Source organism: Carex rostrata, chromosome 2 (assembly GCF_964058835.1).
Source record: "Carex rostrata chromosome 2, lpCarRost1.2, whole genome shotgun sequence".
NCBI lineage: Eukaryota > Viridiplantae > Streptophyta > Magnoliopsida > Poales > Cyperaceae > Carex > Carex rostrata.
The window spans coordinates 3,411,618-3,439,568 of record NC_135919.1 but is presented as its reverse complement, the minus strand read 5'-3'; the positions used below and the strand labels follow the sequence as shown (position 1 = coordinate 3,439,568).

General features: G+C 33.4%; 2 protein-coding genes and 1 long non-coding RNA gene across 6 annotated transcripts in view; 2 read left to right on the top strand and 1 right to left on the bottom strand.

The window, feature by feature from the left end:
- LOC144569347 (putative glutathione S-transferase GSTU6) overlaps window positions 1-13,730 on the top strand; it is a 41,981-nt gene extending 28,251 nt beyond the window's left edge. For 2 of the 3 annotated variants that reach the window (XM_078319715.1, XM_078319672.1), the window contains exon 2: window positions 13,219-13,730. In XM_078319715.1, the coding sequence (XP_078175841.1) occupies window positions 13,219-13,602 (384 nt within the window). In that variant the 3' untranslated portion in view covers window positions 13,603-13,730. Of the gene's footprint in view, window positions 1-12,654; window positions 13,110-13,218 lie in introns of those variants that run through there. The other variant, XM_078319653.1, reaches the window with a different exon arrangement.
- The window catches only part of LOC144569400 (glutathione S-transferase U17-like), a 30,122-nt gene extending 7,263 nt beyond the window's left edge, over window positions 1-22,859 (top strand). Inside the window, exons 1-2 of one of the 2 annotated variants that reach the window (XM_078319734.1) lie at window positions 21,827-22,262; window positions 22,371-22,859. In XM_078319734.1, the coding sequence (XP_078175860.1) occupies window positions 21,942-22,262; window positions 22,371-22,754 (705 nt within the window). In that variant the 5' untranslated portion in view covers window positions 21,827-21,941 and the 3' untranslated portion in view covers window positions 22,755-22,859. Of the gene's footprint in view, window positions 1-21,826; window positions 22,263-22,370 lie in introns of those variants that run through there. The other variant, XM_078319743.1, reaches the window with a different exon arrangement.
- Window positions 13,767-23,665, bottom strand: LOC144569422 (uncharacterized). The gene is made up of 2 exons (XR_013516058.1): window positions 23,531-23,665; window positions 13,767-13,931 (listed from the first exon to the last, which is right to left on the bottom strand). It is a non-coding gene; the product is annotated as an uncharacterized LOC144569422 (long non-coding RNA).
- Window positions 23,666-27,951: the final 4,286 nt, after the last annotated feature.

Here is a 27,951-nt window from a genome sequence, read left to right as displayed (position 1 = left end):
TCTAAAGCACAAAATCGTACCTAAAATTGAAAACAACATATGTCAGACAAAATCAAACCACAAGCATCACAATGTATCATCACACATGATATCTAGTTATTAAAGCAACAAAACAAAGTGTTAAAACAACCACTGTAGTTTGTAAAATCATACTTTGCTTCGAAAACATTCTTTAATTTGCTCTTTCACCACCTCTCATGGCTGCATGACACCTATAACGAGCTTTCAGAGGAGCTTAAATGCTGAAGGATGAGCGAAAATCACGAGAAAAGAGGGTGGCCCACAAGGCAGGATCCTGTGTCAGCTGATTAAAAGTAGTTGTTTACAATTGCGAGAGAGCAGAGGTCAATGTGATTCAATTATTCCGCTTGAATGTCGATTTACAGTATCTGGTGCTAAACATCACTTCTCATAGACTCCACTTGTGATTGAGAGTAGCAAAGGTGATTTTGACTCGGTCAAATTTTTGACCGATTCATGGAATGGAATATGCTCCATGATTTGATTTGCAAGTGATCTCTTTCTATTTTTATCCTTTTATGTGGGTGAATATTTGTTGATTGTTGTTGAAAATATTTCATGTGTCAAAACTTGGACATTTCTTATTGGACTTCTAGATATCTCTGAAACACAATGTTTCAATACACATTTATCTCATCAGCACAGATATCTCTAAAACACAGAACCCTATCCAAAATTGAAAACATTGGTACCAATTTACCATAACAACATATGTCAGACAAAATCAAACCACAAGTAATGTATCAGAACACATGCTGTCAAGTTATTAAAGCAACTAAACAAAAGTGTTAAAATAACCATAGTAGTTTGTAAAATCAAACATCGCCTGGAAAGCATTCTTTAATTTGCTCTTTCAGTACCTCTCATGGCTGCATGACACTTATTATAGGCTTTCGGAGGAGTTTGAATGTCTAGGGATGAGTGGAAATCACGAGAAAAGAGGGTGGCCCACAAGACAGGATCTTGTGTGAGTTTATTAAAGTAGTTATTTACAATTGCAAGAGAGCAGAGGTCGGTGTGATTCAATTGTTCCGCTTGAATGCTGATTTACAATATCTAATGTCAAACATCACTTGTTATAAACTCCATTTTTTATTTGGAATAGCAAGGCGAGTTTGACTCGATCAAATTTTTGATTGAATCATGGAATGAAATATGCTTGATGATTTGGTTTTCTAGTACTTTCTTTCTATTTTTACCCTTTTATGTGGGTGAATATTTGATGATATTGGTGAAAACATTATATATGTCAAGACTTAAATATTTCTTAGAGAACTTCTCAAATATCTATAAAACAAAAGGTTTCAACACACATTTATCTCATTAGCACATATATCTCTAAAGCACAAAATCTTACCTAAAATTGAAAACAACATATGTCAAACAAAATCAAACCACAAGCATCACAATGTATCAGCACACATGATATCAAGTTATTAAAGCAACAAAACAAAGTGTTAAAACAACCACTGTAGTTTGTAAAATCATACTTTGCTTCGAAAGCATTCTTTAATTTGCTCTTTCAATGCCTCTCATGGCTGCATGACACCTATAACAGACTTTTGGAGGAGCTTGAATGCTGAAGGATGAGCAGAAATCACGAGAAAAGAGGGTGGCCCACAAGGCAGGATCATGTGTCAGCTGATTAAAAGTAGTTGTTTACAATTGCGAGAGAGCAGAGGTCAGTGTGATTCAATTGTTTCGCTTGAATGTCGATTTACAGTATCTGGTGCCAAATATCCCCTGTTACAGACTATTTTTTATTGGGAGTAGTGAAGACAATTTCAACTCGGCCAATTTTTTTAGCAAATCATACTGAGAAAAGAGAATATAATAAAACCAGATGAGTCACTGCATTTTGGGGCCCAACTATCCAGTCTTTAAGACTAGTCAATGTTGAGGACTTAAGGTAGACGGATCGCATGAATCTTGCTGATATAGATCGAAAATTAGACATTTATGAATACAAATCAGATATCAAATTGATACATATATAATTTGAATACTTAATTCAGATATTGCAAAATTAACATATTATTCAATAAATATTTTTTATTAGGAAATAAAAGGAACAAAAATATGAATATAATTTGGATATTCAACCATCATAAATTTTTGGTAATTTTTCTCAGATTAAACTTGTAATGTCATTACAAAATTAATCACTAACCACTACAGCAGAAAATTGTGTCACCGGTCTCAGATAGAGAAAACGGTCGCTGATACAATATTCCAGTCGCTGTAAGCTTCATCGTAGATACTCTTCTGCTGACGTCAACGGTCGCTGAATGATGTCCGCCGGTCGCTAATACTCTTTCTGCGACCAATTTTTTTTCGTCGCTATTTTTTTACTGACGTCAGAAAAATTTTCTGCGACGAAAAACACAGTCGCTAAAACTTAAAAAACGATCTCTGAAAGTTTTTTGCTGTCGTCAGAAAAGAGTTTCTATGACCAACAAAACGTTCAGAAAACAGTCGCTGATATAATATTCTGGTCACAGATACCTTCTTTTAGGTTTTTGATATTTTTTTTTGTTATTTATATTTGCACCATTTAATTAATTGGTACTACACGTACCAACATACAACATACAATATACATCATAACATAAACATAAAAATCGATACAAAAACAACATAACAATCGCATACAACATAAACATCGCATATAACATAAGCATACAAACAAATATAAACATAATGATCAAGAAACTGTATATCATCTCATCAAACATAAATATCCGAGTAACACAAGCAGTAAACAGTACCATAAACAATAAACAGTATCATCTAACAAGATATAAATATATAAAAAAACCTAAGCAGTACCATCGCCAGTGACATCCGAGTAATGCCCCTCGTCATCATCGTCGTCATCATCCTGAGCGGGCATCGAGGCCGGCTGCGAGCCTGAACCTCCCTGTGAGGTTGTAAGAAAGTATTTTAGATAATTATGATTTAGGGTTTAGAGTTCACAATTAAAACATACTGAAATATCAAATTTTGTATCGAAAAAGCTCTGAACCGAGCCTCGATGCGAGCCTCCATCTTATCAAGTACCCGGGAAGATATCCTCTCAATATCTTCTTCTGTGAGATGCCTCCCATATTGGGTTAAGAAGGAAATCTCGGAATGCTGTAGGTAACAACCGCTCCATAAAAACATGACAGTCATGACTTTTCATCCCACTGAATGAAGCATCATCAACAGACACGATATTCGACAGATTAGAGGCATACCCATCGGAAAACTTCAAATTCTTGACCCATTCGCAAACTTCTTGTCTCTGTTTTTTGTCCAAGGAGTAGGTTGCGTGTGGCTTTACTATGTTGCCCTTATCGTTAGCCGTCAGCTCCAAGTGCGGATGATTACATAGCTGTGCCATATTGAGACGAGCCTTTGCATTATCTTTTGTCTTTCCTTTAACATCGAGTAACGTGAAGAATATATTTTTAAAGAAATTCATTTCTAGGTGCATAACATCTATGTGGTGTCGTACCAGATGATTTTTCCAATATGGCAACTCCCAAAATATACTTCTCTTCTTCTAATTGTGCGTCTCACCAAAACCAAGAATGTTCTTCTTATTTTTTATTCCAAATGTGTCTTGCTCCAACGAAGAGACCCGATCAAACAATTCTTGTCCACTCAAGTGTCGAGGGTGACCATCAGTCTCGATTGTGTCCTTCTTGAATGCATCTCTTTCAAATCGAAATTCATGATCACGGGGCAACATCCTTCTGTGATTATAAAAAAATGAGGTCTTTCCTCCCTCCTTAAGTTGGAAAGCCTTTGTGTCTTCCATGCATACATGACAACCTAGTTTTCCCTTCGTCGACCATCCTGAGAGCATACTTAGGGCCGGATAATCACTAATAGTCCCCATTAAGGCAGCCTTCATTGTGAAATTTTGTTTCTTGAATTTATCGTATGCTAGCACTCCATCCTTCCACAATTTATTCAGCTCATCCACGAGAGGCTGCAAGTAGATGTCTATGCTTCTAGTGGGACTATTGGGCCTTGGTATCAACAGAGACAGGAATATATTGTTGTCACGCATCACCAAAGCTGGAGGAAGGTTATAAACGACTAGAAATCCCGGCCAATTGCTGTAAGACCGACCCCCCATATTGAAAAGAGAGAAACCATCTAAACAAAACCCAAGATACACATTTCTAGGGTCTGCTGCAAAATCTGGGTTCAGATGATTGAACTCTTTCCATGATTCACCATCAGCAGGATGAACCATGACTCCTTCCTTTTCCCGCTTTCCTTCTTTATGCCAACGCATTTGTTCAGCGGTTGTAGAAGTCAAAAAGATATCGCACTTCTTTATACGGCAAACGTTTCGTTGTGTTTTGCTGGTTCCCTTGTTTGAAACGATTATGTCTATAGACATCACACTGCTCTTTAGAAATTTTATCATCACTGTAGTATAACATTCAATCATTCGGACAGGCATGGATCTTCACGTGGCTTAATCCCAATCCTTTACCAATTTCTTGCATTGATATTGATTTGGAGGCAACCTATTCTCTTTCGGAAGCCACTTCTTCACAGCCGACACGATGCGATTGAATCCCTCGGTTATGCCGCAGTCGGCTTTAATGCTGAGGAGTTCGGTAACACATGCAATGACAGTATGTTCCTTATCACAACCATCCCATAGTGGCTCATCTGCCGCTTTCATCATGTTATAAAACTCTTGAGCTTGTTGATTCGGGGATTCGTCCGCAGTCCATTCAAATGACGGATCTGCAGCATCAAGAAGTATGTCCACCATAGCATTTGGCGACTCCACTTGGGATTGGCTCTGTTCGGGTTGGCTCTGTTCCACTTGGCTATATTGCTCACCATGCATGAACCAATTATGATAAAAAGGTCGAAACCCCGATTTCATCAGGTATTTTCCGATAGTCTCCTTATCCAACCATCGGGTACACCCACACTTGAAACATGGACACCTAATGCGATCACCACTAATTATATTTTCTTAAATACCAAATGCATATTCTAAAAACCCCTCAACACCCTTAACAAATGTGGGATTCATTCGCTTGTTCAAGTAACGAGGACCGTACATCCAACTACGATCACCCTCCATTTCTCCTAATCATGACATACACATTTATAATTAAGACATTGTATAAACATGACCTAAATGCAACAATTAATAGATGACATTCTTCATTACTTATGTTTTCTAACTACACCTTAGTTTATTCAATTTAAAACAAGCTTCTAAATAGCTAGCTATAGCGACGCTATAGCTACGCTATAGCTTTTCCGGACCATAAACGCTAAGCTACGAGATAAAATTGCGCTAACTCAGCTACGACCGCTATAGCTATAATAGCTGACCGCTATTACCGCTATATGAGACCCGCTATAGCTACCGCTATGCTACATGATTTTTTTTTGCAATTTATATGGACTTCTGTACTTCTATTCTTATTTCTAATGCTACATGGTATTCTACGATAAGTATACTAAACTAAACTATATGCTTCTATTTTTATTTGTGATTTATTCTATCATTCTATATCGAGAAATATTCAAATACTAATTATTCATTTTGATTCCTCTTTTTATAGTATTCATTTGTAAAATTATTATCGTTCGTTTCAATTGAAAGCTGATTTTGATTATTATTATAATTATAAAATGTTTAAATATGTATATTGACTTTATTTACCTTATAAAATTAATTGCTCTTTGTCTATTATAATATGTAATACTATGAAGTATAAACTATTAAATAATGTTACTTTTTAGATTTTTTTTCATTCTTATTTGCGTAATTGATAAAAAGTATAGACTTAGATTAGTTGTCATTTAGTTGTTACATCAATTCTCTAATATTGATTATGTTGATAATTAGTAGAAATATAAAATATAAAGTTTGAAAAGGAAAAATCGCTATGTGTGATAGCTTCCGCTATAGCTACGCTATTCGCAATAGGTTTTTTTTTGGTCTCCCCGCTATGCCGCTATAATCGCTATTTAGAACCTTGATTTAAAATAATAAGAAATTATATTACTTTACCATTCAAACGAAAATTTTGACTCAAACAAAAAAAGAAGTCCAGATCTATACTTTAGACCCTCCAGATATCATCAATTGATAACGGACCCTCTAAAGCAAGTCATTGAAGAAATCACAATCAATTGTTGCATCATCCATGCAACAGGACTTGTATACAGCCATACAAGCGGCATCTACACTACATAAACTATGAATTTAAACATATGTACCAGATAGAGAGAGAAGACGCTTCGCTTGCCCTGCCTTGCCTTGACTTGCCTTGATTAGGTCTAAATTAAATAAAATGCACACGAGGTCAAAACTAAAATTAAAGTTATGCCTTGCTATTTACTCTCTCACTTCAATGAAATAATGACATTAAATATAAATAGGTCCAAAGTCGTTAGTCTTTTGGGACTTACAAAGGGCCGGTGTACAATCTTATCTCACTCTTTGAATGCTATGTCTCAGTAGTGAAGAAATGTCTATGGATCTAGTATTTAAGAAAAATTCGGTAGCATTTCCCCTTAGTTCCCCGAGTACGCGTTAGAAACACATTCTTTTGGACATGTTTCAATACGTACTCGTAGGAACAACATGGGAAAATGATATCGAATCTTTCTTAAATACTAAATCCACAAACATTTCTTCACATCCTAAATGAGACAAAACATTCAAAGAGCAGTCCCAAAATGGGGACTATTCAAAATTAATCCCTATTGGATTAATTTTGAACGGGTATAGACCTAAAAGGCATATTAAATGTTCCGATTTTGTTGGATCATAAAACAATATTATACTAATAACTAACGAATTGTACTACACAGTTAATAATATAATTAAATAGCATTTCATTAAGAGAGCGAGAAAACTTGCCTGACTACAAGCAATTATTCTGTTTCTTTAATCCCTTGCTCTGATCCCGCCAAATCAACCAAATTGACATCAACTTTGATCTACAAGTATATTTTCATATTTAGAAAACTAAGCATTAAAATGATCAATTTAGAAAACAAGCTTTAAAAGGATCAATTTAGTAAAAAAAATATATATATATATATTTCAAATGCAAAATCGAAGCCCAATAATATAAGAATTCCATTGATCAATTTTTAATTAGGCCTATAATTCATTAAGAGCCCAATTACTAATTTATACATATAGGCCATAATAATTCATTTCAAGCCCATTTATAATTATTTTCAATTCAAGGCCCATAAAAAAATCTACACATGCATGGTTCGGCCACTACCTCAAAATAAACCACATTTTACACTTAGGCCCATATGTTAGGAATGGTAGTCTAGAATAAAATAAGCGAGTACGTAATCAATTATAAAACTTTTTTAGTTTACTTTTATTCTATTACCATATTTAACAAGGAAATTATACACTTTATATTTATTGATATTTAATTTTAATCTACGAAGAAGATAACAGTATACAAATAAGGAAATTGGATCTTTAATAAAAAAATCCATAAGCTTTATATCTATCATAATTTATTTCTAATCAACAAAAATAATAGTATGCCAATAAGGAAAGCAAAGAGATCTTGTAATTACTTAAATCAATATCTAGGGTTCTATTTTGAGTTGAAATATATCGGAACATGATCCATACAACACCCAAGAAAGGGGCTTAGCAAACACAGCAAGAACCCGGCAAGGACATAAGCAAATTGCAACAATTAATTCATAACAAGTTTTGATTTAGATAATAACCTGAGAAAGCTTCAACACACAACAAAGAACTCGGAACAGTGGCCGGTTACAAAATTAATCACTAACATAACCATATTTTTAATCAAAAAAAATAAAACGAAACAAAATTTCTCTCGAAACATATATGATTCTAAAACAAATGAAATTATCCATATTCATATCTGTATATGCACAAACGGATACCCGAAATTTTTTAAAAAATGATAAAGATAATTGAATAAGAACATTATACATATATATATATATATATATATATATATATATATATATATATATAGAGTACGGCTAACGCGCTTCCTCTAGCATATGGGCCGAAATGCTTCCGGTGGAAATTTGAAATTTCAAAATCCAAAAAGTCGATCTGAACCGTTCATCTTCTTCTCCATATTAATATCTGCTTGGAGACCAAATTTTACATTTTTCTGAAATTTTTTACTATTTATTAAGCCACTTTGAAAATCGCTGATCCAACGGTAGCTTCTGATTTTTACTGTTTGGTAAGCCACCGTTGGATCAGCAATTTTCAAAGTGGCTTAATAAATAGTAAAAAATTTCAGAAAAATGTAAAATTTGGTCTCCAAGCAGATATTAATATGGAGAAGAAGATGAACGGTTCAGATCGACTTTTTGGATTTTGAAATTTCAAATTTCCACCGGAAGCATTTCGGCCCATATGCTAGAGGAAGCGCGTTAGCCGTACTCTCTCTCTCTCTATATATATATATATATAGAGAGAGAGAGATGGGCTATGGTGCATTGCAATGCATGAACCCCCTTATGCATTGCACTATAATCACGGATTTAAAGTCCAAACGACCGATCCGAACCGTTAGATGTTTAATCCATATAGAAATGTGCTTGGAGACCAAATTTTATATTTTTTGGAATTTTTTTACTATTTATTAAGCATTTTTGAAAATTGCTGTTTTGCTGTGAACAGTACAAAACAGTAAAATTTTCTGGACCATCAGATCAGCGACTTTCAAAATTGCTTAATAAATAGTAATAAAATTCCAAAAAATGTAAAATTTGGTCTCCAAGCACATATTAATATGAAGAACAAGATGAACGGTTCGGATTGGTCGTTTGGACTTTAAATCCATGATTTAGAGTGCAATGCATAAAAGGGTCCATGCATTGCAATGCACCATAGCCCATCTCTCTCTCTCTCTCTATATATATATAGAGGTAGGCTAATATACAATCGATTGTTCGTGAGGTCCCGTACAACCAAGTCATTTTCCAATTTGTAAAGTCCAAATGATCGATCCAAACCGTTCATCTTGTTCTCCATATTAATATGTGCTTGGAGACCAAATTTTACATTTTTCTGAATTTTTTTACTATTTATTAAGCCACTTTGAAAATCGCTGATCCAACGGTGGCTTGACAAAACAGTAAACCAGAAGCTATCGTTGGATCAGCGATTTTCAAAGTGGCTTAATAAATAGTAAAAAAATTCAGAAAAATGTAAAATTTGGTCTCCAAGCACATATTAATATGGAGAACAAGATGAACAGTTTGGATCGATCATTTGGACTTTAAAAATTAGAAAATGACTTGATTGTACGGGACCTTAGGAACAATCTATTGTATATTAGCCTACCTCTATATATATATATATATATATATATATATATATGTATCCGTACAAACATATATCCGAAAAAATACAAATACAAAAAATTATTTGTATCTGTATACCTAACCACCACTGAACACATGAAACCGTATCCGCAAAATATTCATATCCGAATATCCGCAAAAATTTGAGTATAATATCAAATCCACTTGTGTCCAACATCCTATACAAATTATTTTTTTTCCTTTTTTTTTTTAAAAGAAAAAGAAAATTGTCAGTGACTGCAACCTATACAAATTCGTTTTAAGCACCTTTTCCCTTTAGTCCGCAGTGACAGTTGACTAGTAAAATTAATTCCACAGAAATTTTACAGCTCAGTTATCTCATGACGACAGTGCTTGCGCAAGTATTCTATGCTTGATCATCTCAAGCAGCACCATCCTTCCAACTAACTATATAATTATATTATAACACAAGGGTTCAAATAATTATAATACTTCAAAAGTCTTTATTTTTTATTCCTCTTTTATGTTTTTTTTTTAAAATATTAAACTCAAAATTTAAAATATAAATATTAAAATAAAACTGTTAGATGCAATTTATATTATTTTGTCCATGTCCTCATAATAAATCATTACATTTCGATTTTGTTTTTTATGTAAATTAATAAATTGAATAACCAATGTCTAGAAATTATCTAAATTAGTATATTTCTATAAGCTCTCGATAACAACCAAAATAAAGTTCAAATATCATAATTTTTTACACATGCATGGATAAAATGATGTAGATAACATTCAACGGTTTTAATTTGATTTTAAAATTTAAATTTTTTGATTTATTCAATTTTTTAAAAATAAAAAAATAATGGAGACACAAAAAATTGAGACATTTTATGTATGCAGTGCACCTCAGTTAATCACTTCATCAGAACATTTAATTTAAACACATCCAACAACAATAATTTGATCCATAATCCAAGTTTTTTTTTATATTAAAGTAACTTTGTAAACACAAAACCAACCCACAAAAGAATCCGATTCAAGGAGGTATCTTAATTGATGTCGACATATCATATTTTTTTGGAAGGTAGTGGAAAATTCAACTAACATATATATTGATTAATTATTTATGAATACGGACTCTATTTTACAAAATCTGGTGCCAAACAAACATCACCTGGTACGGACTCTATTTTTTATTGGGAGTAGCAAAGATAATTTTGACTCGGTCAAATTTTTTAGCAAAGCATACAGAGAAAATGGCATATAATAAAATTAAATGAGTCACTGCATTCTAAGGCCCAACTATCCAATCTTTAAGGTTGGTCAGCATTGAGGTAGACAGATTGCATGAATCTTGGAGATACGGATCGGAGATTAAATATTTATGAATACAAATCAGATATCAAATGCACATATTTATAATTTGAATACTTAATTTAAATATTGCAAAATTAACATATTATTCAATAAATATTTTTATTAAAAAATAAAAATAACAAAAATATGAATATAATTCGGATATTTGGTCATTATGGTAATTTTTCTCATGTTAAACTTGTAATGTCATTACAAAATATATTTGTTCTTAACAAAATTAATCCAAACTCACAAAAATATTCATATATGAATATCCGAATTTATAAAAATTTGAATATAATATATGATCCATTTGTCTTCCTATGTCCAAAAATCCTATAAAAATTTCTTTTAAAAAAAAAAAAAATTGTCAGTGGCTGCGAAACATATACTAATTCTTTTTTATTTAGCACCTTTAGGCCGCAGTGGCACTGGACTAAAATTCCGTGTTTTTTAGTACCATCCCAATAAATCGGAATTAAATGAATACCACCGGATTTTATAAATTTAAGATTCCACCACGTTCACAAAATGAATTTGCACACCGACCCGTTTCCGACTGACCCGTTTTCTGACACGTTCACAAAACCATTCTGCGAACTGACCCGTTCCCGACTGACCCGTTCCATGACCCGTTCGCAAAACCATTTTGTGAACGGATTCGTCCGCAAAATGGTTTTGTGAACGGGTCATGGAACGGGTCAGTCGCAAACGGGTACCGGCGGATGGGTCAGGTCGGAAACGGGTCCACGGGTCGGTCCGCAAAATAGTTTTGTGAACGGGTCGGTCCGCAAAATGGTTTTGCGAATGGGTCATGGAACGGGTCAATCGGGAACGGGTCGGTTCACAGAATGGTTTTGTGAACGGGTCAGGAAACGGGTCAGTCGGGAACGGATCGGTGCGCAAATTTATTTTGTGAACGTGGCGGAATCTTAAATTTATGAAATCCGATGGTATTTATTTAATTCTGATTTATTGGGGTGGTACTTAAAAAAAAACGGACTAAAATTCCACCTCTAGTTTTACCCCATGACGACAGTGCTTGCGTAAGCATTCTGTGCTTGATCATCTCCAAGCAGCACCATCCTTCTAACCAACCAGTGTTGTAAAAAATGTCTGAAATTCCACAAAAATTCCACAGAAATTCCACACCTCAGTTACCTCATGACAACAGTGGTTGTGCAAGCATTCTCTGCTTGATCATCTCCAAGCAGCACCATCCTTCCAACTAACTATATAACAATTATAATACCAGAAGGGTTCAAATAATTATAATACTTCAAAAGTCTTTTATTTTTTGTGCTTCCGCTATGTTTTTATTTTTTAAATATGAAACTCAAAATTTAAAATATAAATATTAAAATAAAACCGTTAGATGTGATTTATATTATTTTGTCCATGTGCTCGTAATAAATTATTATATTTCTATTTGTTTTTATGTCAAGTAATAAATTGAATAATCAATGTCTAGAAATTATCCAAATTAGTATATTTCTATAAGCTCTCGATAACAGCCAAAATAAAGTTCAAATGTCATAATTTTTTACACATGCATGGATAAAATGATGTAGATAACATTCAACGGTTTTAATTTGATTTAAAAATTTAAATTTTTTTATTTATTCAATTTTTTAAAAATAAAAACATAATGGAGACACAAAAAATTGAGACATTTTATGCATGCAATGCACCTCAGTTAATCACTTCATCAGAACATTTATAAATACATCCAACAACAATAATTTGATCCATAATCCAAGTTTTTTTTTTATGTTGAAGTAACTTTGTAAATACAAAACCAACCCACAAAAGAATCCGATTCAAGGAGGTGTCTTAATTGATGTCGGCATATCATATTTTCTTGAAAGGTAGTGGAAAATTCCAACAACATATATATTGATTAATTAATAAAAAAAATCTACAAAGGACGTACGGCATATCATATTAAATTCCAACATTTGGATATTTATTTTGTTGGCAATCAACACGTGTACACTTCTACCTTATTTAAACCCTACATGCAACACAGATCTCATATCAATTTCCCACAAACATTAATTCATTCTCAGGTGAAAATGGCAGAAGGTGATCTCAAACTGTTGGGAACATGGCCTAGTCCATTTGTACTCAGGATAAAAATGGTGCTACAACAAAAGGGGCTGAGTTATGAGTACCTTGAGCAGGACCTTAAAAACAAGGGCGAGCTTCTTCTCAAACACAATCCGATCTACAAGAAAATACCGATACTCATCCATGGTGATCGAAGTATCTGTGAGTCATTGGTGATTTTGCAGTACATTGATGAGAACTGGTCTGATATCGGACCTCCTCTGCTTCCTGCTGATCCTTATGAACGTGCCATGGCTCGTTTCTGGGCTGCATATATTGACGAGAAGGTACTTAAATTACTAATCATTTAATTTTACAATCAACCACAATATATATGAGTTTGGAGATGAATTACAGAAGTAACAAATTAATATTTCATTTATTTTTCTCGTGCAGTTTGTAGGATCATTTTGGGGAATCTTGAAAGCTGCTACAGAGGAGGCAAAGGCGGAAAAAATTGCCGATTCATTTGGTGTGCTACAGCAGTTGGAAGGAGTTTTCAAGAAATGCTCTGCTGGGACTGGGAAGGGATTCTTTGGTGGAGACACCATTGGTTTCATTGATGTGACTTTAGGTTCCCAGTTGTCCTGGATCAAGGCAGTCGAGAAGATATCTGGGGTGAAGTTGCTCGATAAGACAAAGATACCATTACTGATGGAATGGGAAAAACGCTTCCTTGCTATAGATTTCGTGAAGAACACTCTGCCGAATGTGGAGAAGGTGGTAGAGTACGGGAGGCTGCTTCAAGCCACAACATGGAAAGTTACTCCGGCCAAATAATGAACCTTTTTGGAATGTGTATGAGTGTTATGTGGTGGCCGGTAGGTGCATGAAATAATGTTTGCTGTGAGAAATAAATAATATTGAACTTCTTTTGCTGATATATATGAAACTTAATAATAACTTTACTGGTTTCAAAAACAAATATGAACATTGATCTGATCCTGTTCTCCTGTGAATATTGTTCCGATGGGTCCCACGATATCATTTCCGCCTTCTATAAACTCATCTGTGGGTCCCATCAAGACCTTGTTGTTGCCTTCGTCGACGGGTCTCTTGGAAGGACGTCTCTTTTTATGCAATTAAAGTCTTCTCGCGAGATATTCAGGCTGAATTTACAATAACATTCCATGATCAATGCTGGATGGTGTTACATATAGTGGTAAAAAGGAAGAATAAGAACTTAATAGAATTGTTGTTATTATTATTATTATTATTATTATTATTATTATTATTATTATTATTATTTAAAAAAAAAAAAAAGTGGCATGTGCCCTGTTATTCTTATTTTTGAAATTGGGGTGGGCCTTATTAGATCCTGCACTTGCATAAACTGAACTAAAACAAATTAACTGATATGGAATTGCATAGTTTGTGCATAAGTAATCTACATTGTTTTTTATATGTTTTTGTTGGTAATTTTTGTTTTTTTTTTATAATTAATCTCCACTATGGACTATGTGGGAAAAACTATATTACAAAGGGCCCTGTTGCAAATGTATCTTCAAATTAATAACGCTACCTTCTTAAGTTTCTTGTACATCTAGAGTGTATTAAAAAAGGGGAGTGCTATACTAAGAGCAACGATTCTAATTTTGAGAGCTGAGAGAATTTTTTAATTCTAAATACCCAAATTACCCTTACTTATTTAATAAATTGATTGATTACCGGATCCACTTCCTCTCTCTCAATTAATAATATAACTAATTAAAGGAAAGTTTTGTCCTTGACAGCATGAGGATTTCCCAGGAATGGAAGGGCAAGCATATTTTGTCCTATAAGAAATTATTTAATATTGGAGACCCATATTAATAAAAGAGAAGGGTTCAAATGCCTTCATTTTTTGTACCTCCATCATGCCTCTATTTTTAAAAACTTTAATAACTCAAAATTTAAATCTTAAAATTCAAAATAAAACCGTTGGATATGAAATACATCATTTTATCTATGCACGTGTAAAAAATTATGGCATTTCAACTTTGGTTTGGTTATCATCTTGAGCTTATAAAAATGTATACTAATGTGGATAATTTCTAGACGTTGATTTTTCAACTTATTGATTCATAATTTCATATAAAAGCAAAATCAAAATGTGATATTTTTTTATGGACGCATAGAGAAAATAACATAGATCACATCTAACGGTTTTATTTTGACATTTAAGTTTTAAATTGAAGAATTCATGGTTAGCTGATAAAGAAAAGGTGCTATTACAAAAAAAAAAAACAAAAATAACAGTTGAAGATGTCAATAGGTAAGCTAAGAAAATGCCAAACTAGGGATGAGAACAAGTCGTACATGAACTACCTATAAAAAAAACATGGCACCAATTATCATCCTTATATTCTATTTTGCTTTATTTTATTTTAAAACATGAAGTTTAAGATATTCTAGCACAATATAATTCATTTTTTTTAGGAGTAGCGAAGGCGATTTTGAGTCGGTCAAATTTTTGACGGATTCATGAAATAAAATATGCTTGATGATTTGATTTTTTAGTGCTTTCTTTCTATTTTTATCCTTTTATGTAGATGAATATTTGTTGATTGTTGTTGAAAACATTCCATGTGTCAAAACTTGAACATTTCTTAGAGAATTTCTAGATATCTCTAGAACACAAGGTTTCAACACACAATTACCTCATAAGCACAAATATCTCTAAAACACATAATCCTACCCAAAATTGAAAACATAGTACCAGTTTACCTAAACAACATATGTTTGACAAAATCAAACCACAAGCATCACAATGTATCAGCATACATGCTGTCAAGTTATTAAAGCAAGTATACAAAAGTGTTAAAAAAAGTACTATAGTTTTTAAAATCAGACTTCGCCAGATATCTGATTGGGCATTTTTAGTTGATAAAATAGAGAGTAAACTACAACTGTGGAAAAGCAATATGCTATCAATAGGAGGTAAATTAACTCTAGTTAACTCAGTCCTTTCTGCAGTGTCTTTGTATGCATTGTCTGTTTATAAAATCCCCTTAACAATCATCAAGTTAATTGACAAAGTTAGAAGAAGATTCCTCTGGCAAGGCAACTCAAAAAAGAAAAAATACATTATAATAGACCGGTATACATCTAGATTAGCAAAAGCCTTTGGAGGTTTAGGAATTCTAGATCTTAGACAAATAAACATCTCTCTCTTGCTCAAATGGTGGTGGAAACTTAAAAACAATGAGTATCTTAGCCCTTGGAAAACTCTTTTACTTCATAAATACATTTTGAATCATTCTCCTTACATATCTCCTTTCTGGTCTACCTTGCTCAAACTTAGTCATATAGGAGATTTTAGCACCTCATATACACCAGGTGTCCATACCCAACTTAGATTTTGGTTAGATCAGTGGTTCCAGAATTGTACTCTCTCTTGCTGTTAAATACTATTCCTTATTCTCTAAATGTACAAATAAGGACATCCTTTTAGCTGATGTGATAAATTCTCAAGGCCAATGTGTAAAATTTAGGATAGATTTAGTAGGGGTAGATTTTCAGGAGTGGGTGGATATTCTGTTCCTCATCAGCTCAACCTCTTTCACTTTGGACTGTGATAAGATAGAATGAAAATGGGAGAGCTCAGGGAAGTTTTCAACTCACTCTATTTATACAATTCTTAATTTTGGAGGGGTTCAACCTATAAATTCTATGTTATGGTGGAAACTACTAATTCCTCATAAGATTAGGATCTTTATGTAGCTAGTTTCTCACAATATTATACTAACTAAAGATAACTTGATCAAGAAAGGGTGGACTGGTAACACCCAATGCCAATTTTGATGTCACCAAGAGTTAGTAGACCATTTGTTTTTATTGTGTCCTTTAGCACAACAAGTTTGGTTCTGGTTAGGTCAAAGCCAAGATGTAATGCACCAATGGCATACTTGGGAAGATATTCTAGTTTTTTCTAAGTCACTTGATCACACTGATGAGGTTGGTTTTCTCATAGTTCTTAGTGCAGTTAGCTGGTCCCTGTGGAAACATAGAAATGATCTTTGTTTTAATAATGCTCCAATTAAATCTGCTAGAAACATTATACTAATAATTAAATCTTTGTGTCTACACTGGACAGGGAACATGAAGAAGAAATTTAAGGATGCAATGGGCAATTGGCTTCCAGTAATTGAGGATGTAATTCCACTTAGTCAGTACATGCCACTCCCCATGGTGATGTATCAGCCCACAGGGGATGCACTAGCTACAGAGACTCCATAGATTGATGATGAAGCTCAGGATCTTGTTTTGCTCCAGTAGTGTTAACAGCCTTAGCCCTTCCCTAAGTGGCTTAGTTTTAGCAACTCTTAATTACTTTTGGCGCTTGGCATATGTTATGCTTATGTTGATGTATGAACTGGGTTATTTTACTTCTTTTGCGCTTGGTAGTCGGTCCAGGTTATTGGCAACTTAAAGACCAACATTATGTTTTGTATTTAACTCAATTTCAGCAATGAAATGGGCTTTTGGCTTTTTTAAAAAAAAAAAAAAAAATCAGACTTCGCCTAGAAAACATTCTTTAATTTTCTCTTTCAGCGCCTCTCATGGCTGCATGACACCTATAATGGACTTTCAGAGGAGCTTGAATGCTAAAGGATGAGTGAAAATCATGAGAAAAGAGGGTAGCACATAAGACAGGGTCCTGTGTCAGATGATTAAAGTAGATGTATACAATTGCAAGAGAGTAGATATTGATGTCATTCAATCATTTTGCTTGGATGCTGATTTACAGAATCTGGTGCCAAACATACGGACTCTATTTTTTTTTGGGAGTAGCAAAGGTAATTTTGAGTCGGTCAAATTTTTTAGCAAAGCATACAGAGAAAATGGCATATAATAAATCAAATGAGTCACTGCATTCTAGGGCCCAACTATCCAATCTTTAAGGCTGGTCAACATTGAAGTAGACAGATTGCATGAATCTTGCAGATACGGAGATTAAATATTTATGAATACAAATCGGATATCAAATGCACATTTTATAATTTGAATACTTAATTTAAATATTGCAAAATTAACATATTATTCAATAAATATTTTTATTAGAAAATAAAAATAACAAAAATATGAATATAATTCGGATATTTGATCATTATGGTAATTTTTCTCATGTTAAACTTGTAATGTCATTACAAAATATATTTGTTCTTAACAAAATTAATCCGAACTCACAAAAATATTCATATATGAATATCCGAATTTTTAAAAATTTGAACATAATATCTGATCCATTTGTCTTCCTATGTCCAACATCCTACGCAAATTTATTGTTTTTTTAAAAAATAAATAAAAATAAAGCTTGTCAGTGGCTGCCGATTTTTTTAAAAATACCCTCCAAAAAAATATTTTCTAAAAAATAACCACTTTTCAGCAAAATTTTTAAAAATAGCCAAACCGCGGATTTTTTCCGCGCCCCGAAAAAAAAAATTTAATTTTTTTTCCCGAGCGCGGATATTTTATGCGGCCCGGATTTTTTTTTTTTTTAGAGTTTGGAGTTTGGAAAATAATGTTTTTTTAAAATTTTTTGTCTAACTTTGAACCTCTGGTTAACATATCAAAACACCTTCAAAAATCATGAAAATTTACCGACATACATTCTTTACTTCATAGAATAGGACTGTCAAGTTTCATAAAAAATCTCAAAACAGATCGTGAGATATCGGCACTCAAATTTGCCCGGACTGCTGAATGAGTGCTTCTGAGCCCAAATTTGCAACTCTGGTTAACATATCAAAATACCTTCAAAAATCATGAAAATTTACCGACATGCATTCCTGACTTCATAGAATAGAACTGTGAAGTTTCATACAAAATCTCAAGACAGATCATGAGATATCGGCTCTCAAAAATTGCCCGAACTGCTGAAGGAGTGCTTCTGAGCCCAAATTTGCACCTCTGGTTAACATATCAAAACACCTTCAAAAATCATGAAAATATACCGACATGCATTCCTGACTTCATAGAACAAGACAGTGAAGTTTCATACAAAATCTCAAAACAGATCGTGAGATATCAGCTCTCAAAACTTGCCCGACCTGCTGAAGGAGTGCTTCTGAGCCCATATTTGCACCTCTGGTTAACATATCAAAACACCTTGAAAAATCACGATCTGTTTTGATATTTTGTATAAAACTTTACAGTTTTGTTCTATGAAGTCAAGAATGCATGTCGGTAAATTTTCATGATTTTTGAAGGTGTTTTGATATGTTAACCAGAGGTACAAATTTGGGTTCAGAATCACTCCTTCAGCAGTCCGGGCAATTTTTGAGAGCCGATATCTCACGATCTGTTTTGAGATTTTGTATGAAACTTCAAAGTCTTGTTCTATGAAGTCAATAATGCATGTCGGTAAAATTTCATGATTTTTGAAGGTGTTTTGATATGTTAACCAGAGGTGTAAATTTGGGCTCACAAGCACTCCTTCAGCAGTTCGGGCAATTTTTGAGAGCCGATATCTCACGATCTGTTTTGATATTTTGTATGAAACTTCACAGTACTATTCTATGAAGTCAGGAGTGCATGTCGGTAAATTTTCATGATTTTTGAAGGTGTTTTGATATGTTAACCAGAGGTGCAAATTTGGGCTCAGAAGCAACCCTTCAGCAGTTCGGGCAATTTTTGAGAGCCGATATCTCACGATCTGTTTTGAGATTTTGTATGAAACTTCACAGTACTATTATATGAAGTCAGGAGTGCATGTCGGTAAATTTCATGATTTTTGAAGGTGTTTTGATATGTTAACCAGAGGTGCAAATTTGGGCTCAGAAGCAACCCTTCAGCAGTTCGGGCAATTTTTGAGAGCCGATATCTCACGATCTGTTTTGAGATTTTGTATGAAACTTCGCAGTACTATTCTATGAAGTCAGGAATGCATGTCGGTATATTTTCATGATTTTTGAAGGTGTTTTGATATGTTAACCAGAAGTGCAAATTTGGGCTCAGAAGCAACCCTTCAGCAGTTCGGACAATTTTTGAGAGCCGATATCTCACGATCTGTTATGAGATTTTGTATGAAACTTCACAGTACTATTTTATGAAGTCAGGAATGCATGTCGGTAAATTTTCATGATTTTTGAAGGTGTTTTGATATGTTAACCAGAGGTGCAAATTTGGGCTCAGAAGCAACCCTTCAGCAGTTCGGGCAATTTTTGAGAGCCGATATCTCACGATCTGTTTTGAGATTTTGTATGAAACTTCACAGTACTATTCTATGAAGTCAGGAATGCATGTCGGTAAATTTCATGATTTTTGAAGGTGTTTTGATATGTTAACCAGAGGTGCAAATTTGGGCTCAGAAGCAACCCTTCAGCAGTTCGGGTAATTTTTGAGAGCCGATATCTCACGATCTGTTTTGAGATTTTGTATGAAACTTCACAGTACTATTCTATGAAGTCAGGAATGCATGTCGGTATATTTTCATGATTTTTGAAGGTGTTTTGATATGTTAACCAGAAGTGCAAATTTGGGCTCAGAAGCAACCCTTCAGCAGTTCGGACAATTTTTGAGAGCCGATATCTCACGATCTGTTTTGAGATTTTGTATGAAACTTCACAGTCCTATTCTATGAAGTCAAGAATGCATGTTGGTAAATTTTCATGAGTTTTGAAGGTGTTTTGATATGTTAACCAGAGGTGTAAAGTTGGACAAAAAATTTCAAAAAAGCATTATCTTCCAAACTCCAAACTCTAAAATCTAAAAAAATAAAAAAAATCCGGGCCGCGGAAAATATCCGTGCTTGGGAAAAAGAATTAAATTTTTTTTTTCGGGGCGCAAAATTTTTCCGCGGCCCGGAATAAAAATTTCGGGGCGCAGAAAAAATCCGCGGTTTGGCTATTTTTAAAAATTTAACTAAAAACTGGTTATTTTTAATAAAATATTTTTTTGGAGGGTATTTTTAAAAAAATCGGCAGTGGCTGCGAAGAAGACATATACAAATTCTTTTTTAGCACCTTTAGTCCGCAATGGCAGTGGACTGTAAAAATAATTCCAGCTTTAGTTTTACCTCATGACGACAGTGCTTGCACAAGCATTCTCTGCCTCATGATCATCTCCAAGCAGCACCATCCTTCCAACTAACTATATAACAATTATAATACAAGAAGGGTTCAAATAATTATAATACTTCAAAAGTCTATATTTTTTGTGCTTTAGCTATATGTTTTTATTTTTAAAATATTAAACTAAAAATTTAAAATACAAATATTAAAATAAAACCGTTATATGTGATTTATATTATTTTGTCCATGTGCTCGTAATAAATTATTACATTTCTATTTTATTTTTATGTAAAGCAATAAATTGAATAATCAATGTCTAGAAATTATCCATATTAGTATATTTTTACAAGCTCTTGATAACGAGTTAGGCTAATATGACACTAGTGTTATATCAAACTAAATAACACCACATCTTAAACCCTTAGATCTGCTTTAAGATTCGTACAAAATGAAGTGCTTGAACAGTAAAAGTGGATAGTACGAATCTTAAAGCAGATCTAAGGGGTTTAAGATGTGGTGTTATTTAGTTTGATATAACACTAGTGTCATATTAGCCTAACTCCTTGATAACAACCAAAATAAATTTCAAATATCATAATTTTTTACATATACATGCATCAAAATGATGTAGATAACATTCAACTGTTTTAATTTGATTTTTAAATTTTAAGTTATTATTATTTTTTTAAATGAAATATAATGAAGGCACAAAAATTGAGACATTTTAACCCCCTCTTGTAATACTAAGTTGGCCTACGGTCAATGTCAAATAAAAATAAAGTTTATGCATGCAGTACGTGCACCTCAGTTAATCACTTCATCAGAACATTTAATTTAAACACATCCAACAACAATAATTTGATCCATAATCCAAGTTTTTTTACCTTAATTCTTAAAGTAACTTTGTAAACACAAAACCAACCCACAAAAGAATCCGATTCAAGGAGGTGTCTTAATTGATGGGCATATCATATTTTTTTGGAAGGTAGTGGAAAATTCAACTAACATATATTTGGATATTTATTATGTTGGCAATCAACACTTGTCCACTTCTACCTTATTTAAGCCCTACATACAACACAGATCTCATATCAATTTCCCACAAACATTCATTCTCAGGTGAAAATGGCAGAAGGTGATCTCAAACTGTTGGGAACATGGCCTAGTCCATTTGTACTCAGGATAAAAATGGTGCTACAACAAAAGGGGCTGAGTTATGAGTACCTTGAGCAGGATCTTAAAAACAAGGGCGAGCTTCTTCTCAAACACAATCCGATCTACAAGAAAATACCGATACTTATCCATGGTGATCGAAGTATCTGTGAGTCGTTGGTGATTTTGCAGTACATTGATGAGAACTGGTCTAGTACCGGACCTCCTCTACTTCCTGCTGATCCTTACGAACGTGCCATGGCTCACTTCTGGGCTGCGTATATTGACGAGAACGTACTTAATTTACTAATCATTTAATTTTACAATCAACCACAATATATATGAGTTTGGAGATGAATTACAAAAGTAACAAATTAACATTTCATTTATTTTCTCGTGCAGTTTGTACAATCATTTTGGGGAATCTTGAAAGCTGCTACGGAGGAGGCAAAGGCGGAAAAAATTGCCAATTCATTTGGTGTGCTACAGCAGTTGGAAGGAGTTTTCAAGAAATGCTCTGCTGGGACTGGGAAGGGATTCTTTGGTGGAGACACCATTGGTTTCATTGATGTGACTTTAGGTTCCCAGTTGTCCTGGATCAAGGCAGTCGAGAAGATATCTGGGGTGAAGTTACTCGATAAGACAAAGACACCATTACTGATGGAATGGGAAAAACGCTTCCTTGCTGTAGATTTTGTGAAGAACACTCTGCCGAATGTGGAGAAGGTGGTAGAGTACGGGAGGCTGCTTCAAGCCACAACATGGAAAGTTACTCCGGCCAAATAATGAACCTTTTTGGAATGTGTATGAGTGTTATGTGGTGGCCGGTAGGTACATCCAATAATGTTTGCTGTGAGAAATAAATAATATTGAACTTCTTTTGGTGATATATATGAAACTTAATAATAACTTTACTGGTTTCAAAAACAAATATGAACATTGATCTGATCCTGTTCTCCTGTGAATATTGTTCCGATGGGTCCCACGATATCATTTCCGCCTTCTATAAACTGATCTGTGGGTCCCATCAAGACCTTGTTGTTGCCTTCGTCGACGAGTCTCTTGGAAGGACGTCTCTTTTTACGCAAATAAAGTCTTCTTGCGAGATATTCAGGCTGAGTTTACAATAACATTCCATGATCAATGCTGGATGATGTTACATATAGTGGTAAAAAGGAAGAATAAGAACTTAATAGAATTGTTATTATTATTATTATTATTATTATTATTCTTATTTTTGAAATTGGGGTGGGCCTTATTAGATCCTGCACTTGCATAAACTGAACTAAAACAAATTAACTGATATGGAATTGCATAGTTCGTGCATAATTAATCTCCATTGTTTTTTATATGTTTTGGTTGGTAATTTTTGTTTTTTTATAATTAATCTCCACTATGGACTATGTGGGAAAAACTATATTATAAAGGGCCCTGTTGCAAATGTATCTTCAAATTAATAACACCACCTTCTTAAGTTTCTTGTACATCTAGAGTGTATTAAAAAAATATATGTTAAAATTAGCCAATAGCTATACGAAAAGGAAAGTAATTCAATTCATTACCATTTCTTCATTACTTTCTAAAGAATAGAAATCCATGACACCCCATTGCGGTTTTCTTGCTTGTTTTGGTACTTCCCCAGTTTGTAGATATCTCTCCACTTCCTTAACAGAGCAGAAGACAATACCAGATTCTGGATCTGTGTAGTACTGGTAAAAGGAAAAAAAAATGGAAGTGCTTTATTATTGCATAAATCAACTTTTTTTTTAAACTTTTAATCATTAGCATAATATTTACAAATCTGTAAAATTTTGATAGTTAATAACATTCTTATGCACAAGCAATCAACAGTTACTGGTACAAATCACCTGATTTATGTAGAATTTCATGCAATTATAAGTGTGAGAAAGAAGACACAAAATGTTGTCCTAAATAGTGTATTTAATGAAGTTTTCTAAGAGAACAATAAGATGTAAACTTTTAACATACCAGATCTTTTCTTATTCCATTCTTTGATGTAGCACAGTTGTGTCGATATTTCATTTCCTTAATCCATCCATCGGGAAGATTTTCGGGTGAATATGAAATCTCAGCTATTATCTAAAACAGAAACAAATTTACTTGCTCTCACTAAAATGTAAAAAATCTAATCAGGAATAGGACTGAATAGAACAAAATCAAAATAATATTAACTGAAGTATAAACTGCGGAACACTTTATCAAAATAGTTGCCACTAACATTATCTTCACCCGTTGTGTCACAGTATAATTTTTCAGTAGAAACAGGATAGAGAGGCTTCCCCTCTAGATAAAACTGCACCTCCTCTTTGGATGAGAATTGGTACTCTTTTTTAGGATCAACATAAAACTAGACAAAATTGAAGAATTCATGGTTAGCTGATAAAGAAAAGGTGCTATTACAAAAAAAATAACAAAAATAACAGTTGAAGATGTCAATAAGCTAGGTAAGCTAAGAAAATCCCAAACTAGGGATGAGAACAAGTACCTATAAAAAAAAATATGTCACCAATTATCATCCTTATATTCTATTTTGGTTTATTTTATTTTAAAACATGAAGTTTAAGATATTCTAGCACAATATAATTCATTTTTTTTAGGAGTAGCGAAGGCGATTTTGACTCAGTCAAATTTTTGACGGAGTCATGAAATAAAATATGCTTGATGATTTGATTTTCTAGTGCTTACTTTCTATTTTTACCCTTTTATGTGGGGGAATATTTGTTGATTGTTGTTAAAAACATTATGTGTCAAAACTTGAACATTTCTTAGAGAACTTCTACATATCTTTAGAACACAAGGTTTCAACACATAGTTAACTCATCAACACAAATATCTCTAAAACACATAATCCTACCCAAAATTGAAAACCTTGTACCAGTTTACCTAAACAAAATATGTCTGACAAAACCAAACCACAAGCATCACAATGTATCAGCACACATACTGTCAAGTTATTAAAGCAACTATACAAAAGTGTTAATACAACTACTATAGTTTTTAAAATCAGACTTGGCCTAGAAAACAATCTTTAATTTTCTCTTTCAACGCCTCTCATGGCTGCATAACACTTATAATGGGCTTTCGGAGGAGTTTGAATGCCAAAGGATGAGCGGAAATCATGAGAAAAGAGGGTGGTGCATAAGGCATGATTCTATGTCAGATGACTAAAGTAGATGTACACAATTGCAAGAGAGTAGATATTGATGTGATTCAATCATTCCGCTTAATTGGATGCCGATTTACATAATCTGGTGCCAAACATCACCTGGTACGGACTCTATTTTTGATTGGGAGTAGCAAAGACAATTTTGACTCGGTCAATTTTTTTAGCAAAGCATACAGAGAAAGTGGCATACAATAAAATCAAATGAGTCACTGCATTCTGGGGCCCAATTATCCAATCTTTAAGGCTGGTCAGCATTGAGGTAGACAGATTGCATGAATCTTGCATGCAGATACGGATCGGAGATTAAATATTTATGAATACAAATTGGATATCAAATGCACATATTTATAATTTGAATACTTAATTTAAATATTGCAAAATTAACATATTATTCAATAAATATTTTTATTAGAAAATAAAAATAACAAAAATATGAATATAATTCGGATATTTGATCATTATGGTAATTTTTCTCATGTTAAACTTGTAATGTCATTACAAAATATATTTGTTCTTAACAAAATTAATCCGAACTCACAAAAATATTCATATATGAATATCCGAATTTTTCAAAATTTGAACATAATATCTGATCCATTTGTCTTCCTATGTCCAACATCCTACGCAAATTTCTTGTTTTTTTAAAAAATAAATAAAAATAAAGCTTGTCAGTGGCTGCCGATTTTTTTAAAAATACCTCCAAAAAAATATTTTATTAAAAATAACCAGCTTTTAGCAAAATTTTTAAAAATAGCCAAACCGCGGATTTTTTCCGCGCCCTGGAATTTTTATTCCGGGCCGCGGAAAAAATTCGCTCCCCGAAAAAAAAAAATTTAATTTTTTTTCCCGAGCGCGGATATTTTCTGTGGCCTATTTTTTTTTTTAGAGTTTGGAGTTTGGAAAATAATGTTTTTTTTTTGTCCAACTTTGAACCTCTGGTTAACATATCAAAACACCTTAAAAAATAATGAAAATTTACCGACATGCATTCTCGACTTCATAGAATAGGACTGTGAAGTTTCATACAAAATCTCAAAACAGATCGTGAGATATCAGCACTCAAAATTTGCCCGGAATGCTGAAGGAGTGCTTCTGAGCCCAAATTTGCACCTCTGGTTAACATATCAAAACACCTTCAAAAATCATGAAAATTTATCGACATGCATTGCTAACTTCATAAAACAAGACTGTGAAGTTTCATACAAAATCTCAAAACAGATCATGAGATATCAGCTCTCAAAAATTATCCAAACTGCTGAAGGAGTGCATTTAAGCCCAAATTTGCACATGGTTAACATATCAAAACACCTTGAAAAATCACGATCTGTTTTTGAAGATGATATCTCACGATCTGTTTTGATATTCTGTATAAAACTTTACAGTTTTGTTCTATGAAGTCAAGAATGCATGTCGGGAAATTTTCCTGATTTTTGAAGGTGTTTTGATATGTTAACCAGAGATGCAAAGTTGGGTTCAGAAGTTCTCCTTCAGCAGTCCGTGCAATTTTTGAGAGCCGATATCTCACGATCTGTTTTGAGATTTTGTATGAAACTTCACAGTCTTGTTCTATGAAGTCAAGAATGCATGTCGGTAAATTTTCATGATTTGTGAAGGTGTTTTGATATGGTAACCAGAGGTGTAAATTTGGGCTCAGAATCACTCCTTCAGCAGTTCGGGCAATTTTTGAAAGCCGATATCTCACGATCTGTTTTGAGATTTTGTATGAAACTTCACAGTACTATTCTATGAAGTCAGGAATGCATGTCGGTAAATTTTCATGATTTTTTAAGTTGTTTTGGTATGTGAACCAGATGTGCAAATTTGGGCTCAGAAGCAACTCTTCAGCAGTTCGGGCAATATTTGAGAGCCGATATCTCACGATCTGTTTTGAAATTTTGTATGAAACTTCACAGTACTATTCTATGATGTCATAAATGCATGTCGGTAAATTTTCATGATTTCTGAAGGTGTTTTGATATCTTAACCAGAGGTGCTAATTTGGGCTCAAAAGCAACCCTTCAGCAGTTCGGACAATTTTTGAGAGCCGATATCACACGATATGTTTTGAGATTTTGTATGAAACTTCACAGTCCTATTCTATGAAGTCAAGAATGCATGTCTGTAAATTTTCATGATTTTTGAAGGTGTTTTGATATGTTAACCAGAGGTGCAAAGTTGGACAAAATATTTCAAAAAAACATTATTTTCCAAACTCCAAACTCTAAAAAAAAAAAAAAAAAAAAAAAAAAAAATCCGGGCCACGGAAAATATCCGCGCTCGGGAAAAAAAATTAAATTTTTTTTTTTCCGGGGCGCGGAAAAAATCGGCGGTTTAGCTATTTTTAAAATTTTTGCTGAAAACTGGTTATTTTTAATAAAATATTTTATTTGGAGGGTATTTTTAAAAAAATCGGCAGTGGCTGCGAAGAAGACATATACAAATTCTTTTTTAGCACCTTTAGAGTGGACTGTAAAAATAATTCCAGCTTTAGTTTTACCTCATGACGACAGTGCTTGCACAAGCATTCTCTGCCTCATGATCATCTCCAAGCAACACCATCCTTCCAACTAACTATATAACAATTATAATACAAGAAAGGTTCAAATAATTATAATACTTCAAAAGTCTTTATTTTTTGTGCTTTCGCTATATGTTTTTATTTTTAAAATATTAACCTAAAAATTTAAAATATAAATATTAAAATAAAACCGTTATATGTGATTTATATTATTTTGTCCATATGGTCGTAATAAATTATTACATTTCTATTTTGTTTTTATGTAAAGCAATAAATTG